Source organism: Meles meles, chromosome 6 (assembly GCF_922984935.1).
Source record: "Meles meles chromosome 6, mMelMel3.1 paternal haplotype, whole genome shotgun sequence".
Classification (NCBI taxonomy): Eukaryota; Metazoa; Chordata; class Mammalia; order Carnivora; family Mustelidae; genus Meles; species Meles meles.
Window position 1 is genome coordinate 110,795,214 of NC_060071.1, and position 15,963 is coordinate 110,811,176.

Below are 15,963 nucleotides of genomic sequence, written 5' to 3' on the forward strand. Positions count from 1 at the left end.
AGGCAGAGGCTTTAACCCACTGAGCCACCCAGGTGCCCCTACCACCTTATTTTTAACATTTGCCCTTGATCCTTCCAGGGCACTTTTGTATTTGATAGTGTGGAGTACACAGGCCAAAGGGCTGTAGCACCTGTTATCAGATAAAGTAACTGAGTCAGTGTCTAGTGGCTCCTTTAACTTGCCTAAGATCGCAAGCAAGGCATTTGACCTCGCAGGTATTTGACACCTGTGCTCTTATCCTCAGCTCTACTCCGGCAACACCTGGACCTTATTTGGAAGGTGTAGTAGATAGATAGTCTTACATGCATATAAAGGGCAGTCACATTTTTAAGGGTGTTCTCTTCAACTCGGCTTGCAAGTTAAAGAGGAAGGAGACCCTTACTATCAATTAGTCCTCTCTCTCCCTCCCTCCCTTCTTGCCCCTCCCTCTTCCCCAACCCCTTCCCTTTCTTCCTCTCTCCCCCTCCCTCCCTGCCTTCTCTCCGCCCCGCCCCCCTTTTCCTCCCCCCACCCCTTCCCTTTCTCTCTCTCTCTCCCCCTCTTCCTTCTCTGCCTTCTCTCTCTCTCTCTCCCCCTCCCACCCCTTCCCCCCTCCCTCTCTCCATTCTGTCTCTCTCTCTTTCCCTTGATACCCTCTGCCCCCTCATTACTGATAACCAGGCACTGACTCTGAGATTATCTGCTTGTTGAAGTTACCATAGAATTTAATATGCAGACCTTTTCAAAATAATAAATTAAAAACATTTCTGATCTCTTTTTCCTCTTCTTCCTGTGAATGTTTTGTCCCTGGAAATAGTACCCCAGTGTCTTGTAAACCCGTAGTGCCTAGCAGAGTGCCTTGTTCAGAAGCGGTCACTTGGGAAATACTCAGTTGACGCTTATGAAACTGCACAAGGGTAGGACAGTTCGCTGTGAAGGGTGCATTCACTCTGCTCCCCTTGTTTCCCATCATACCGATGAGTAATCGTATGTGTGGCTGTTGCGTGGTTTTCATTCTTTTAAGAATTTATATTTAGTCCAACAAGGTGTTATTTGGGTAGCAAACAAATGTGAACGTTCTGATCTAGCATGAAGTCTTTCTACACTAAGAAAAGTATATGTGGTTAATTGGATTTCGTTTCTCTAAATAACAAAGCATCTCTGTGAAAGAGTGAAGAGAATGGCTCTACCCTTTCTTGTAATGGCCGCTGGGGTTTGGCTCCCTTGGGCCGACACCGAGATTCTGTGAACAGCAAAATTGAAATGGAAGGCTAACAGCTCGATATCTACGACGTCAGCGGCCAGAATCACTAGCCACTACTCTACTTTGCTGCGCTATTGTTTTCTAATTACTTCTTGAAAGCAAGAAAAGTGAAGGAAAAGTTTTTATCACAAGTGGGCCAGTTGACTCAGAGGAATGAGATCGCACTGACTTCTGTGAAGATTCAGGGACAACCAGAAATGAAAACCATTTCGTGATTATGGGAAAGAAAATTATTTGACAACTCTGCTTCACTCGAGGTGGGGATGGGTGAGGCTGTTGTGATTTAGAATCATAAATTAGCAGCCTGCCTAAAAATCATGGTCATGTCTTTAAAGAAATACATTTATGTCCTTTTGATTATGGTTAACTTTCAGTAGACCAGTGGTTCGTGATCCTGGCTCTTAGAATTACTGGGGAGTTTTTAAAAATACCCGTGCCTGGCCCCACCCCCATCTCAGTTTGGCCCCGGCATCTGGGACCAGGTGACTGTAATGTGCGTTGGAGTCAAGGACAACGGGACCAGACCACCAGAGCTTGGCCTAACAGGCAGTGTTATCAGGCATCCACTGTTTCAATCCAGGTCAGTCAGGGTTCAGGCCTGTCACCACCAAAGCGGGAGCTGGGTTGTAGAGGTAGGAGCTGAAGTGTTGCTAACATTAGGAAGTGGATTCTTGGCTGCAAAGATGTCATTGCTGTGATGGCACAGTCCTGGTCCACGTCCAGACCCAGCCCTAAAGCAGGTGACCTTCTAGCTTTCTGACCACCCTTTGCTACAACAGCAAAACAGATGAGTCTGAAGGGACAAAAGCTAGCAAAATAAATGAGTTAGGGAAGAAAAGTTATCGAGTTGAAAAAGCTTAAATGAGAATTATCAATAAATTCTTATCAGTGAGTCACTGCTCTGTACTTTTATATTGAAAAAATAGCTGTACTTTTTAGTAAATTAAGCACCCCTCAGTCCCTACCCTCCCCACCCCGACTTATTGTGAGCCTCTGAGCACACCTTGTCTTTGGTAGGTATGTCCCTGTTAACAAGGTTCCTGTTCATTTCCATCATCCACATTTTGAAAGATGTTCTTTATGAGCCAAAGTAGTAAATCTTGTCTCCTTCCATTTTGAAGATACTGGCTTCCTTTTACATAAAGTTGTGTAAATCTCATGTAGGCTCTCCCTGTTCCCTTCTATTGAGGATCCCTGCCTTAGAAGAGTCTCCAAACCTTGAAGTGAACGCAGGAATATGGCATTTTTGCAGGTTCAGCCACTTGCACAGGCAAACCAGGTACAGATATTAACCATGCCTAATACTTTTTCTTTTTTTAATTGTAGGAACATCACACTTTTGCACTATCTCATAACTATCGTGGAAAATAAATACCCCAAGGTCCTCAATCTGAATGAAGAACTGCGGGACATTCCTCAAGCAGCAAAAGTAAAGTGAGTCCTTCCAGGGAATTGTCTTAGTTATTTTTGTTTTTTGTTTCTTTTTAATCACTTGGACTGTGCCTTAGCCATTGAAGTAGTTAGCTGGCATTGCATGAAGAGGCTCCTTCCGTTTGCTTTCCCCTGAATAGCATGTGAAGTATAGTTTGAATCCTATCTAAGTCACTGAAATATGCTACATGGTTTTGAATATATATATATATATATGTGTGTGTATATATATGTTTTCTAGCTTCTTTGGACTACTCCTGCGTGTAATTTTTAACTTCCAGAAAACCTTATTTTCTGAGTTATTAAGAGGATTATAAAGGAATGTGGTTTCACTCGTACTTTTAAAAGGTACTTCTATTCAATACAGGTAGGAACACCCTTAGTTAACAAGGATACATAGCTAAGCAAATAGAACCTAAATGTCAGGGCATTGCTAGTAATTTTCACATGTGCACACACTCTCAGAAACCAAGGCAGCCTTTTAATGGAAAGCATTCTTTATGCAAACGAAGGAACTAAAAATAAAATGGAAAGTTGCCAAACTTTCCCCACAGACTTCACCCCACTTTTCAGAGACTGAAGAGTAGGCAGTTTTCCTTGTTGTTCTTCCCTCCTCCTTTTGGCCCTTTAAAAATATGCATGTGTATTTAAAACTGCATCTTTTTTGCAATGAATTTGAAAAGAATGATGGCGAGCAGGCTCGTTTTTCCCCCTCTTTTTTGTAGAATTTGGTAGAAATATAAGATATGAAATGAAAATATTAAATGAAACATTGATGAATTTGTTTACATCTGAATTATCTAAGAGGGTTGTGTTACAATCTCTGAGGTTTTAAAAGCCATCAAATAGAAAGTTTTGTAGGAGAAACCCAGGAAGCTTTCTCTCTACAAAAAGACAATGAAATCTAGTTAGTATAACTTTAAGAAATGTCATTGTGATTGAATTTAAGCCATCCCCGGTGCCCGGCTGGCTCAGTCAGCAGAGTCAGCCACCCTTGATATCGGGGTTGGGTTCGAGCCCCATATTGGGTATGGAGAGTACTTAAAAATAAATCCTTTTTTAAAAAAAGAAGTTTAAGCCATCACCTTGTAATATTCATATAACCAGATCTTTAGTGGAAAGCAATGCACTCTACGAAGAGTACAATATGAGCATGAATGCGGATAAGACAGTTTTATTTGTTCAAGGGGAGCCATGTATGGCAAAAAATTTACTTCCACATATAATAATTTGCCTTAAGTGAGATTTTCTTGTGAGATTGAAAAATACATGAAGTATTTGTGTACAGATGGGAGACATTTCTACTCTGCTCTTTTTAATCTATAAAATATACCTGCTGGCCGTAGAAAACAGAAACTATAATTCTGTATCTAAATTCCCTAAGCTTAAAGTGTCACCTTTCTGTGAGATCGGAGCATGGAAGGGAATTTTAAACACTTAAAATAAACTGGTGTGGACTTCCAGGCATGAGATATGTAAACCCATCATCTGTTCGATACATGTTATGTCACATGTTGGTCACTAAAATGTTACTATTTACAACAGCATGACTGAGCTGGACAAAGAAATAAGTACCCTGAGAAGTGGCCTGAAAGCAGTCGAGCTGGTGAGTATGTTTCTTCTGACTCCCAATCGCTTCACTATCTCTAGTGCTGATGATGTCCAGCAAGGTGGGATGCCTGGGATAAATGTGGCGTAAATCAAAATATTGATTAAAAAAAATAACAAAGTAGGAAAACAAGAGCAGTGAAGAAGCAAAGGCGGGTTGTGTCACCCTGGTGACTTAGCTCCAGGACGTTGTGGGGTCTCGCGGGAGCAGGAACTGGGGAGCTAGACCTAGAGTTGCACTGGTTTTCTGCCTGTAAGGCAGGGCTCATTAAAGTGGGTTGTGACAGATGATCCTCGAGGATCCTCTCCGGGTCCAGGTTCCGTTAATAAGCAATGTTCTTTCTCAGCAGAGCAGTGGAATACCTCCGTTGTCTTGGAGTTTGTCCTCTTGAGGGGTATTTATTGAACAGACATTTGGGTGTATGGTCCATTCTCAAGGCCAGGGGTCATGATGATTCAGAATCCTTGCCCTCCCGGTGTGGCAGTGACCAAGAGCACTCCTTCTGCTCTTGAGAACACATCCAGATAAGCACAGCGATTACAGAGGTGCCTTGAGGAAGAAGGGTGGGTTTAGGTTAGTCCAAAGCTTCTGGAATGACTGGCATTTATTAGAAGAAGCTTCTCTTCTGGAGGAGATGAACTTTGAGCTGCGACTTAGGGGGGTGGGGTGAACTCACGGACACAGCAATGAGGTTGTCCCTGGGGCCAGGCCTCCGTGTAAGGAAAGCAGGCCATGCCACTGGGCTTACTGATGACCGCGGCACCCAAGCGCCATGTGGGCCCCATCCAGTGTGGCCTCGAGCCAGGAGGCCGGTCAGGACCAGAAGCCTGCTCAAGAGAGTGGTCGGAGATCCAGCCTGGCACTGGACTGCTCCACGGGCAGCTTGGAAGGGTGCTCCTCTCTTAAGTCTCTTTCAGGTCACTTATCAGCAGTGCCATGGGGACCCTCCTTCTCTTTTTTTGTAGTAGAACTGTGCCATAGAAAGCAGCTGACTTCATTAAAGACGTAACTCTAATAAAAGTTATGTCTGATCTTTTTCTGTTTGCTTTTAATAAATTAGGGAACATAGAAGGCTTCTTCTTCTTCTTCTTCTTCTTCTTTTCTTTTTGGGGGTTGGGGAATGCTCTTTCAAAAGTAAAGGAGATGAACTGAATGAAAGAAATCTTTTTCTGTCAACCCCAGTGGGCCAAGGCACTGAGTGAGCAAGTGGGATGGTCTTTCTCAGATTACAGAGGCCTGCCGGTTAAGGGCGGTTGGGGATGAGACTTGTTTTATAGCCTTCGCTTGGTTCCCATTTCCTCCCACTGGAAGGCTCTCTTGAGACGAGGGTCACAGTTACGACAGCCTTAAAGCCTGGTAATGGATGCTCTGACCTTTGCATCTCAGCTAGTTCAAGCAAGGCATGGGGAGGGGTCTTGATGGGGAGGAAGTTTGGGGTTTGGAGTCTATTAAAAGTAGTTTTGCTGAAATCTCTCCAGCACCTGGGTCGTGGACACTGTAACATACTTTAACACAGAAACCTTCCCTGCCCCCCAGCAGCATAATGTCACAATGTAGCACCAGAAGGAAATACTGGGAGGCAGACCTTGGCCTGTTTAAATATTCGTGAATCCTAATTGTGCTGGACACAAATGGATTGTATAGTTTGAAGATATCAAAGATGAAATTCTTAATTCAGTCTTTGAATGAAATGAGATTATACGTGAATGAAATACTTCAAAATTGCTTTCATATCTCTGTATCTCACATGCATACTTGCTGACTTTTAAGACCAAAGTACTGGAATTGTGGCAATTTATTCCAATCAGAGCAGATTCCATATTTTATAACTTTACGCTTATTTCGTTGGTTCTCATGGTGATGTGGATATTGCCTGCTTTTTACAAGTGAAGAAACTGAGACCCAGGCCACTTGTCACAGATGAGAACCAAATCAGTGATGGAGCAGAATCAGAACCCAGATCCTGTGACTTCTACACTCCTGCTCGTGAGTGCCTCTGCCAAAGCAGTTACAGAAGAAAATAGATTCAGATTAAGTCAGTTGGTGCTCAGTGCAGTGGTGCTGAGACTGTGGAGTCAAACAGGCCTGAGTTCAAATTCTGGCTCTATCACAGATCAGCTTTGAGCTAATAATTTAATCCCTCTATACCTCAATTTATGTATCTGTACAAGGAGGATAATAATCCCTCACTCGCAGAGGGTTGGATTAAGAAAGTGCATCTGGCAACGGTTGAAATTAATTACTAACATTAGATTTGAATAATCTGTGTGTTCATCACCCTGGCCATGGAGAATATGGGTAATTAATAAGACACTAATACTCCTACCTGCCTATTCACGAAAACAAAATAGATGGTAGACAATTATGGTACCTGTAGTTGACATTACACTGACCCAGATACCCTCATGCAGAAAGTCAGTAGACCTGGCCAGAGGGAAAGGAGGAAAAATCTAGGAACCAGGATTCCCAGAATTCTGAGCACAGAATATCAACAATTAAACTCCCTTGCTTTCAACCCAATTTGCTCTCCTTATTTAACTTCTGTTAATTTTATCTAAATACTCATCTACTTACATCCTAAAGCTAGTATAAGAAATCACACTGTTTAAGTACTCAGATGAACGGCTAAATGGCTGTTTGCAAATAATGTGGGTGCACGTGGGCTTGGCTCTGGTGTGGTAGATGGAAGAGCCCGGGGAGCTAGGCTATCACAAGGTGTTTCAGAGTAGGTGTTGATGTGTTTGCCATTCTGACTTGTTAAATGCGAGGTATATGGAAAATGAGACAAGGTGTATCCGCATTTGAAGGCTTCCTTGACATTGTCCACTTCCTGTGTTTAAGGAGCTGGAATATCAGAAGTCTCAGCCCCCACAGCCCGGGGACAAGTTCGTGTCTGTTGTCAGCCAGTTCATCACAGTAGCCAGCTTCAGCTTCTCTGATGTGGAAGACCTTCTCGCAGAAGCTAAAGATCTGGTAAGTGTCCCCTTGCGTACTGACTGTTGTTCAAAGGGGCTGATACCTGCAGATATTCAACATCTTTGTATCTAGGACTGTGATCAGTTGAAACACACCCTTTTTTGTCTAACTGCCCTGTGTTGCCTTTAGGTTAGCAAGACCTCAGGGTATCTGAATGGTGTAAGACCAGTAAATATTTTGCAATTCTTTCCTGGTTGATACTGGATTCAAGTACTTACCTCTGGGAACCAGAAAAGAGTAGATCAGGTGTTACCAAGGCCACATGTCCCAGTACCTGTAAATTATATGCTGTCCTGAGACAGACTTAGTGCAGGAGATTCCCTCCAAAAATCTCCAGCAGAACTTATTAAAGGAGATACACTTTCATTCAGAGCCTCATGACAAGAGGCATATGTTTTAATAATACAGTGCTTTATGTTATAGATTCTTGCTATTTCAAAATTTTGATTTCCTCTAAAGGAAAAGTTTTCATTGGCTAGTAATTAGGACTTCAGCTCCTCCCCACCCCCCATTTCCTCTTCCAAAATAAATACACATTTATATACATATGCATGTACACATCTTTTTCTCTTACGCCCTTCCCCATTGTTAATAAGTTATCTTAAGCCCCTACCCCGTCCTGTCAAGCTCTTCACAGTGCTCATCTCTCAGTTGCCACAATAGCCTTTTGCTTTAACTTTCCTTTGATAACTTGAGTAATGGAAGTCATTTCCCTGTAGTCACCGGTTTAGTAGTAGATATGGATGTTTGCTTATGCGTAGTGTACATAAGCAACTGCTTACAGTTCCGAAGAAGACTGTATTAGGATACAGGAGCTAGTCTCAATTGTAAACCGCACCTCCAGCATGATTAAATAAATGGAAAGATAATGTATGGTCAGAGGACTGCTGTTAGAAGTCCAGCTTCTGCTGTCCCATGGTTGATGTCAGTAGCCTCCTCTGTGATAACCCCCACCCCCACCCCCACCATGTCTTACGTAGGCCTCACCACTTTGGATGATACAGATCTATAAAGGAAGGGACTCCCCAACCCCACCCAAACCAGGCAGTATAGAATCTACTTCCTTGAGGGCTCAAACATTTTTGTAAGAATCAACCCTACAGTTAATTTGTGATATAAAAACACATGCTCATGCACAACCTACTTTTTTTTTTTTTTTTTTTTTTAATTTTAGTGTGGGAACTTTAGTCTGGGACTAGTTTTCTTCAGCCCAAAATATACATGACTTCATCGTCACTAGAATTCCTAGATAAAAAGATCATTCAGGATGGCTTGGAGTGCATGAACTTAAATGCTTTAGAGACTCAGTCGTAGGCCATCTAATGCCATTTTGTTCATACCAGAACGTTTAGAAATTAGCTTATAAAGCCATGAAGGCAAGCTAGAGCTTTGTGTGTGGAGTGTAAACAGTGTATTTTTCCCTAAAGAACTCTGATTTCTGGGGTGCCTGGGTAGTTCAGTGGGTTAAGCGTCTGCCTTCGATTCAGGTCATGATCTTAGGGTCCTAGGATCGAGCCCCCATCGGGTTCTCTGCACAGCAGGGAGCCTGCTTCCTCCTCTCTCTCTGCCTGCCTCTCTGCCTACTTGTGATCTCTCTGTCAAATAAATAAATAAAATCTTTTTAAAAAAAAAACCTCTGATTTCTTTTCTTTTTTTCAATAAAAATTTTATTTGTTTATTTGGCAGAGACACAGCGAGAGGGAACACAAGCAGGGGGAATGGGAGAGGGAGGAGCCCTATTTCTCATACTAGGGAGCCCGACATGGGGCTTAATCCCAGGACCCTGGCATCATGACCTGAGCTGAAGGCAGACGCTTAACCAACTGAGCACACAGGCGCCCCAGAACTCTGGTTTCTAATAGAATATTTCCAAATAAGTAAAACATTGAGAACAACTCCTTAGTGAAGAGAGAAATGGCAAAAGTACATTTTTATTACAAATTTAAAGATATAACACGACAACTATAAGATGTTATACGCACACACATATAACTTTGTAATTGTTTTATCTCAGAGTAAATATTGAGGGGGAATTGGAGAAAGGTGGCCAAAAGGTTCTAAGATAAGTATAGGAGTTGTAATGGACAATATGATGATTGCAGTTAACACAGCTGCATGCTGTGTTTGATAGTTACTAGAAAAGTAGACCCTTTTGTGTGTATCTGTATGGGGTGATGGATGTTAACGAAACTTACTATGGTGATCTGGTGATCATTTCACAATGTACTGAAGTCAAGATATTATGCTGTACACCTTAATTTTATACAGTGCTATATGTCCATTATATTTCAGTAAAGCTGGGGGGAAAAAAAGAATAAATACTAAAAACGTTTCCCATAGGGAGATAGTATTACTGAAATATCAGAAAAAATATAATAAAGGCAGATAATGCAAGAAAAGTTAAAGCAATTAGAACTTCTTGGGTTGGGGGCACTGCACCAACACTTCATAGTCTAAATGAAGAAAATTAGAGATCTGGAAAATATTAAGTAGTTGACTAGGCATAGAGAATGAGAATTCATTTGACTCTGAAGCTGGAAACACCTTCCTTAGTAGCTTAGGAGTAACAGCATTAGATCCTAACAGAGGGAAGAAAATTTCTAACAAACATTATGACTGGCGTTGAACATTTTTTGGATAGTCATGATATTGCTAAGACTCCTAAAATCATGCAGTCTTGAGTTATGAAGATAACTACCAGGAGAACTAAAACTAGAAGAGTACGGCGTAGGAAATATAATCAGGAAAATTGTAATAACGTTTGGTGACAGATGGGGACTGCACTTTTCCTGGCGGGCACTGAGTACTGTATAGAATTGGCGAAACATCATGTTGTACTCCTGAAACTAACAGAACACTGTATGTTAATTATACTTCAGTTTAAAGAATTAAAATCTTAAATAACTGACACATTGACCAACTCAAAGGAGGAAAAAAAAAACTGAGGAGACTAGAAATAACTATTTTGTTATAAAAAACATATATTTGTATTAATTTTTTTTATCTCTCCCTTAATATTTTGCATTTTAGGTGTTTTGAGAGGATTTACACCGAAAGGGGTTCTCTCTAACAAAGAATTTAGAATAAAATTGTAATCTCAGTCATAAATTCGGGGTTGCATTAATGATTCTGTGGTCCGTGACTGTTTTCTAACTGAGGCCCGGGAAATATCACAATGCTAGCATTACTTAGGATTAGGAAAAGCAGCTAAGAAGCACTGGATCCCATTTGCTTTTGATATTAACCATATGGCACCAATAAATGATATTAAACTGCTTCAAAGAAAAGTTAAAAGTACAAGTTTCCCTACCCCTGCCGAGTTTGCTATTAGTTTTACGTCTTGAGTGCTCTGCCCTGTGATATTTTGCTTTCTTGTTTTTACTACTGTTTAGTTAATAAAAAGTCAGAGTAGGTAATCATTGGTGTTAAGCTGAAATGAGGTGGAAAAGAATAAGTAGTTTCAAAAGTCGAGGAGTATTAAATTTTTGACTTTAGCCGTGATTGATGGGCCTGTTCAGCAGCCAAAGATAAATACAGGCTCATTGAAATCCAGCAAGTTATATTTGAGTCTTTTTGAATGTCACTGCTTCTAGAGAGATTTCTGTTTGATCACAGAATTCCTTTGGAACCCTGACCTTCTTAAAACTACCCCCCCTTTTTTTTCTTCCAGTTTACTAAAGCAGTGAAACACTTTGGGGAGGAGGCTGGCAAAATCCAGCCGGATGAGTTCTTTGGCATTTTTGATCAGTTTCTTCAAGCTGTGTCAGAAGCTAAACAAGAGAATGAAAACATGAGAAAAAAGAAGGAGGAGGAGGAACGCCGTGCTCGCATGGAAGCTCAGGTAAGAGAATGAGGACCTCAGCCATTTCCACCTCCTGGAAATCCCAGAGCGGCTGCTCCTTGGTGTGTAGACGGCGCTGCGAGATGCCAGCAGGAAGGAGGGCATTGAAGTACTCTAGAATGCTGCTCTGAGTTTGAGTCACCGTAAGTTTCTCTCAGGCAGTGTCATCCAAAGACTGAAAAGATATATTTCTACATCCTCTGATCTGAAGTTTCATTTCCCAGAAATTATTATAAAGAAATAATCCTAAATTTGCCCAAAGAGAACCAACCACAATCTTTATAATAGCCCTCACATGGAAACAACCTGAATGTTTACCAACCAGGCATTAGCTTTAAGTGGTGTGATAGCTACCTAATGGAATATGCAGTCCTTGGAAGTCTTGTTTTCAAAGAATATTTAATGATGAAAGAAAGTTTACAAAATTATTTCTGTGTAAGTTTTTTTTTTTTTTGATAAGGTAAGTGTTAATGAGGAAAATGATAGTGGTGGGGTATACCCCCAGCAGGCTCACAATGGTTAGCTCTTAACAGTAGGATTAAGGATGATCTTTCCCACCTTTGTTTATATGAATTGTGTAAATTTTCTATAATGCATGTATAATTTGGTTTTTAATAATAATAACTCATGTGTAGCCAGCTCCAGGCATCCACAGGAGATAGAAGCTAAGCGTTTGATGTGAGGAAAGTGGCCCTATGAGCATTTGCTTTAGTCTCTCTATACTATCAAATAAACTAATATTTGGGGTCTGTTCAGTGATAACTTCCTGGTTCCATGATAGGCATAGGAATTGTCCTAGTTGCTCTTGTTTTAACTAGAATATCATGAGGTTTACCTAGATTCTAGATGGTGAGTGTCTAATCTTCATTATTCATTGCTTCTACAATAAGACTTCTAGTCCCCCTCTCTTGTGAGGTCCAAGGGCATTAGCAGCTGTTGGATGCACATGGGTTGGTGTGACTGGAGTATGGTCGTATTTCAAGGACTTCATCTCCACTGAAAACAAAACAACACTTTCACACTTCTGTAAAAGGTTGCTTTCTATTTGCAGCTCAAAGAACAACGTGAAAGGGAACGTAAAATGAGGAAAGCAAAAGAGAATAGTGAAGAGGGTGGAGAGTTTGATGACCTGGTTTCAGCTCTACGCTCAGGAGAAGTATTTGACAAAGACCTTTCTAAGCTGAAACGGAATCGCAAGCGTATTACCAACCAGATGACGGACAGCAGCCGAGAGAGACCAGTCACAAAACTTAATTTCTAATTTTCCTTGGATACTTTTTTTAGAAAGCTCATTAGCAGCCCTTTGAAGTGACTAGAACTTTTCATAACACTGCCTTGCAATCCAAACAGTGGCAATTTCTTCTCTCATCTGTGAGTGAATGTGTGAATGTGTGTGTATGTAAATGTATGTGTACATATATATTAAAAAAATGTATATAGAAGTCTGAGTGTTGTCTGGAGACCTATATGTATGGTTAAAAAAAAAATCTATGTTAATGTATGTGCTCAGAAACCCTTTGTGTATCATCTGTATTGAATATGGCTCATCTTCTTCCCCTGAACACCATGGCTGTTCAGAAGCACAATACTATCTCCTGAAAGAGGTGACAGCGACATTCCCTAGAATAAAAAGGAAAAACAAAAGCAAAAAAAAAAAAAAAAAAAAAAAAAAGGCTTGAGAAATATTTTGTGGTTTCCAAGCTTGGTATACTTCAAAATTATTTTCATTGGTAAAGCTAGTGTTGGAAAAATAGAGATTTAAAATGGTTTTTGATAGTCGGCCATGTGACTCTGGTATATGGCATCAGGAATTGATAGGACCAGCTTAGAATTTCCGACATTGGGGTGGGGGCGCAGTCTGTAAATGTTCGTTGAGAACATCTTGCACACAATCTGAATTATGTAGAATGTCAGTCAGACTTTTTTTCTATATTTAAAACTTGGGCATCAATTTTTTTCCCCTAATTTCATCAAGTTCTCTGCCAAGCGCTCTGGAAGATTTATTTACATTGCTTTTGAAAAGAACACTATTTATCTAAATGCAATTCACACTCTTGTTAAAGAACAAGATTGCCAGAATGTGCTTGTTATTCTAATAATATAGATATATAAACTTTAAAAATAAAATTTCCCACCCAAGACCTAAAAGGAAGAATTCTCTGACGGGATAAAAATTATTTAGAATTTTTTATGGGGTGCCTTTTTTTTTTCCTTTTTTTTTTTTTTTTCCTTTTTCCTATTTTGTAGGACAAGCTGCATCTTCTGTCAGTATGGGTCTGGACTAAAGGACACTTAGTGAATGCACAAAATGTCAACAACACCAACAGAGATGCCAAGATCTATTTATCTCTAAGTATGTTTGAAGTGGTTTGTTGTTTATATGTTGTCATTTTAAATTGTGTGTCAGTAAAGCTACCTGTAAAATTTCAGTCCAAAAGATGAAGCTCTCAGGGAGAAATGAATAAAAACAATGAACATTAGAAAATAAAATATAGATGCTTACCATTAACCTACCAACTCTTAATATCCTTAAATTATATATAAAGAGGACTGTTACTTTTTTTTTTTTTTTTTGGCTTTGCTTTATTTATTTGTAGTGGGGGAGGGGGCTAAGATTCTCTCTTTTCTTTCTATCATTCGTGTTGTGGTTGGGTTTCCTGTGGAGAGAATAGTTTGTCCTGTTGCACTAGAACATTATTTACTCACTAAATTGAGTTTTTCAGTCAATTAACAAATATTTATTAAACACCTACTATGTGCCAGGCTTAGTAGGGCTACAGTGAGAAGCAAGACAAACTCCCTGCCCCCAAGGAGCTTATGTTCTAATGGGGATAAAGGGGTGAATAGAATACCAATATGCACTGTACAGGAATCATGCTATTTAAAAATGATTTGTAGAAACTATAATGCTTAGTGCAGATGGGAAGGTCTCTGCACTATCTGAAAGCTGTGAAATAGTGCTCTAAGGGTGGTCAAGAGCAGTGGTTTTTACATTTTCCCCCCTCATTGCAAACTTAGAGACTTTGTACCCATTTTATGGAAATGAATGACTAGCAAATAAGGTCATAAACTCACAGCAGAGGTTGTGCTCTCCAGCCCCCAGTAACCAAGGTCTGCAAATCCACCGGGTTACAGGTGCAGACAGAGACTTTGCTCCCAGAGGCTTGGAGATGAGGAATGGGAGACGATGATGGACGTGTCTATTCCTTAACAAAAGTGCCTCTATCTTCTTTTCTATTTATAGTAAGAGAAATCTGGTCTGGCTCAATTTTGGAACTGTATTTTGAAAATGGCTTTGTTTTACAGTTTAAGGAATGGACAAGTGGATGGAGAGTCATAGAGGAGCAAGCCCATAGCGTGTCCCTCTTGCCCTTTGTAATCATCCTCATTTTGATTCGGCCATCCTGGTAGGCCTCCTTTACCATTTCCATTTTGGTTTCTTTCCCCAAAAGCTTTGTGCAGGTAATTCCATGTGCCATTGTTGAAAAAAATCTACTTTTTAGATTGGTGCTGGTGTAAGTAGCCACTTTTCTCTCTTGGGTGTGTATTTTAAAGTTTTTTCTTTGTTTTTTTAAATTAATGCCAAAAAGAAAGCATTATAATTTGTAAACTTAATTATATGTCTTGTATCTTATTAGCTTAGTAGTTGGAACCTCTTAGTCTCTAGGTGCAAGACTGTTGTTATAGTACCAAGAAAAAAAATGTTGTATGTGTTATGAGATTGTACATTTTTTTAAAAAAACAATATGCAATAAAGAGATGAATTCATTGGGTGTATGTATATGCTTTCTATGAGTTACTAAAACAGCATTATCAAACTTCTTTGTACTATTAAATTTAAATATTGCCAATTGTTTCCTAAGTCAAGAACACATACATATTTTCTAGCTTGTATGTACCAGACCTAGAATGGTAGTTTTCTGCTTTGGTAGTATTCAATATGTTCACAGACTACTGTATGCTACCCCTTTCTGTCACTTTTCTATAACCTCTTTGTATGACTCCATAGAGTTACAGTTTCTCAGTATAGCTACTGGTGAAATTGTTCAACTGGCAGTACAGAAAAGAATGTCTTGAGAATGAAAATCTTTTTCTTTTTGAAGCATTTCCTTTTTTATTTATTTATTTTGGGGGGGGGAGATTTTATTTATTTGAGAGAGAGAGCATGAGACGGGGGAGGGTCAAAGGGAGAAGCAGACTCCTGCTGAGCAGGGAGCCCAGTGCGGGAATCGATCCTGGGACTCCAGGATCATGGCCTGAGCCAAAGGCAGTCACTCAACCAACTGAGCCACCCAGGCGCTCAGAAGCATTTCCCTTTTTTTTTTTTTTTTTTTTAAGATTTCATTTATTTATTTGACAGAGAAATCACAAGTAGGCAGAGGGGTGGGGGAGAAGCAGTCGCCCCGTCGAGCAGAGAGCCCAACACAGGTCTCAATCCCAGGACCCTGGTCATGTCCTGAGCTGAAGGCAGAGGCTTAACCCACTGAGCCACCCAGGCGCCCAGCATTTCCTTTTTTAAAATTAATTTATGATATAGGTCAATATGAGAAGTGTCACCTATACAGAGCAAGGGATGTGTATTATATCCTTTGAAAATTGGGGCTTTTTCTTGGCCCCACATGGCTTTGTCTGCCTGGCCATCCTCAACCCAGTTTGAAGTCAAGCTGAAAACAGATTGTCCTGGGGTTAATAGCAGACTTAAGCACTTCTGATCTTTGGAATGGACTTATGATAGTCTTAAAATTGTCAACCATCTAATATTTCATCTAGTCCATGGATACTGCATGGTATCCAAAGACTACTACTTTTCTCTTACGCAGGGCATTCCGATGGAAGAGAGCCTTCTGCGTGGTAGACAGTTTT

General features: G+C 40.4%; 1 protein-coding gene across 3 annotated transcripts in view; it reads left to right on the top strand.

Annotated features, from left to right (window-relative positions):
- DAAM1 (dishevelled associated activator of morphogenesis 1) overlaps positions 1-14,868 on the top strand; it is a 166,003-nt gene extending 151,135 nt beyond the window's left edge. For all 3 annotated transcript variants that reach the window (XM_046009225.1, XM_046009224.1, XM_046009226.1), the window contains 5 exons: positions 2,570-2,677; positions 4,220-4,280; positions 7,125-7,256; positions 10,930-11,100; positions 12,152-14,868. In XM_046009225.1, coding sequence (XP_045865181.1) covers positions 2,570-2,677; positions 4,220-4,280; positions 7,125-7,256; positions 10,930-11,100; positions 12,152-12,361 — 682 coding nt within the window. In that variant the 3' untranslated portion in view covers positions 12,362-14,868. The remainder of the gene's footprint in view (positions 1-2,569; positions 2,678-4,219; positions 4,281-7,124; positions 7,257-10,929; positions 11,101-12,151) is intronic.
- Positions 14,869-15,963: the final 1,095 nt, after the last annotated feature.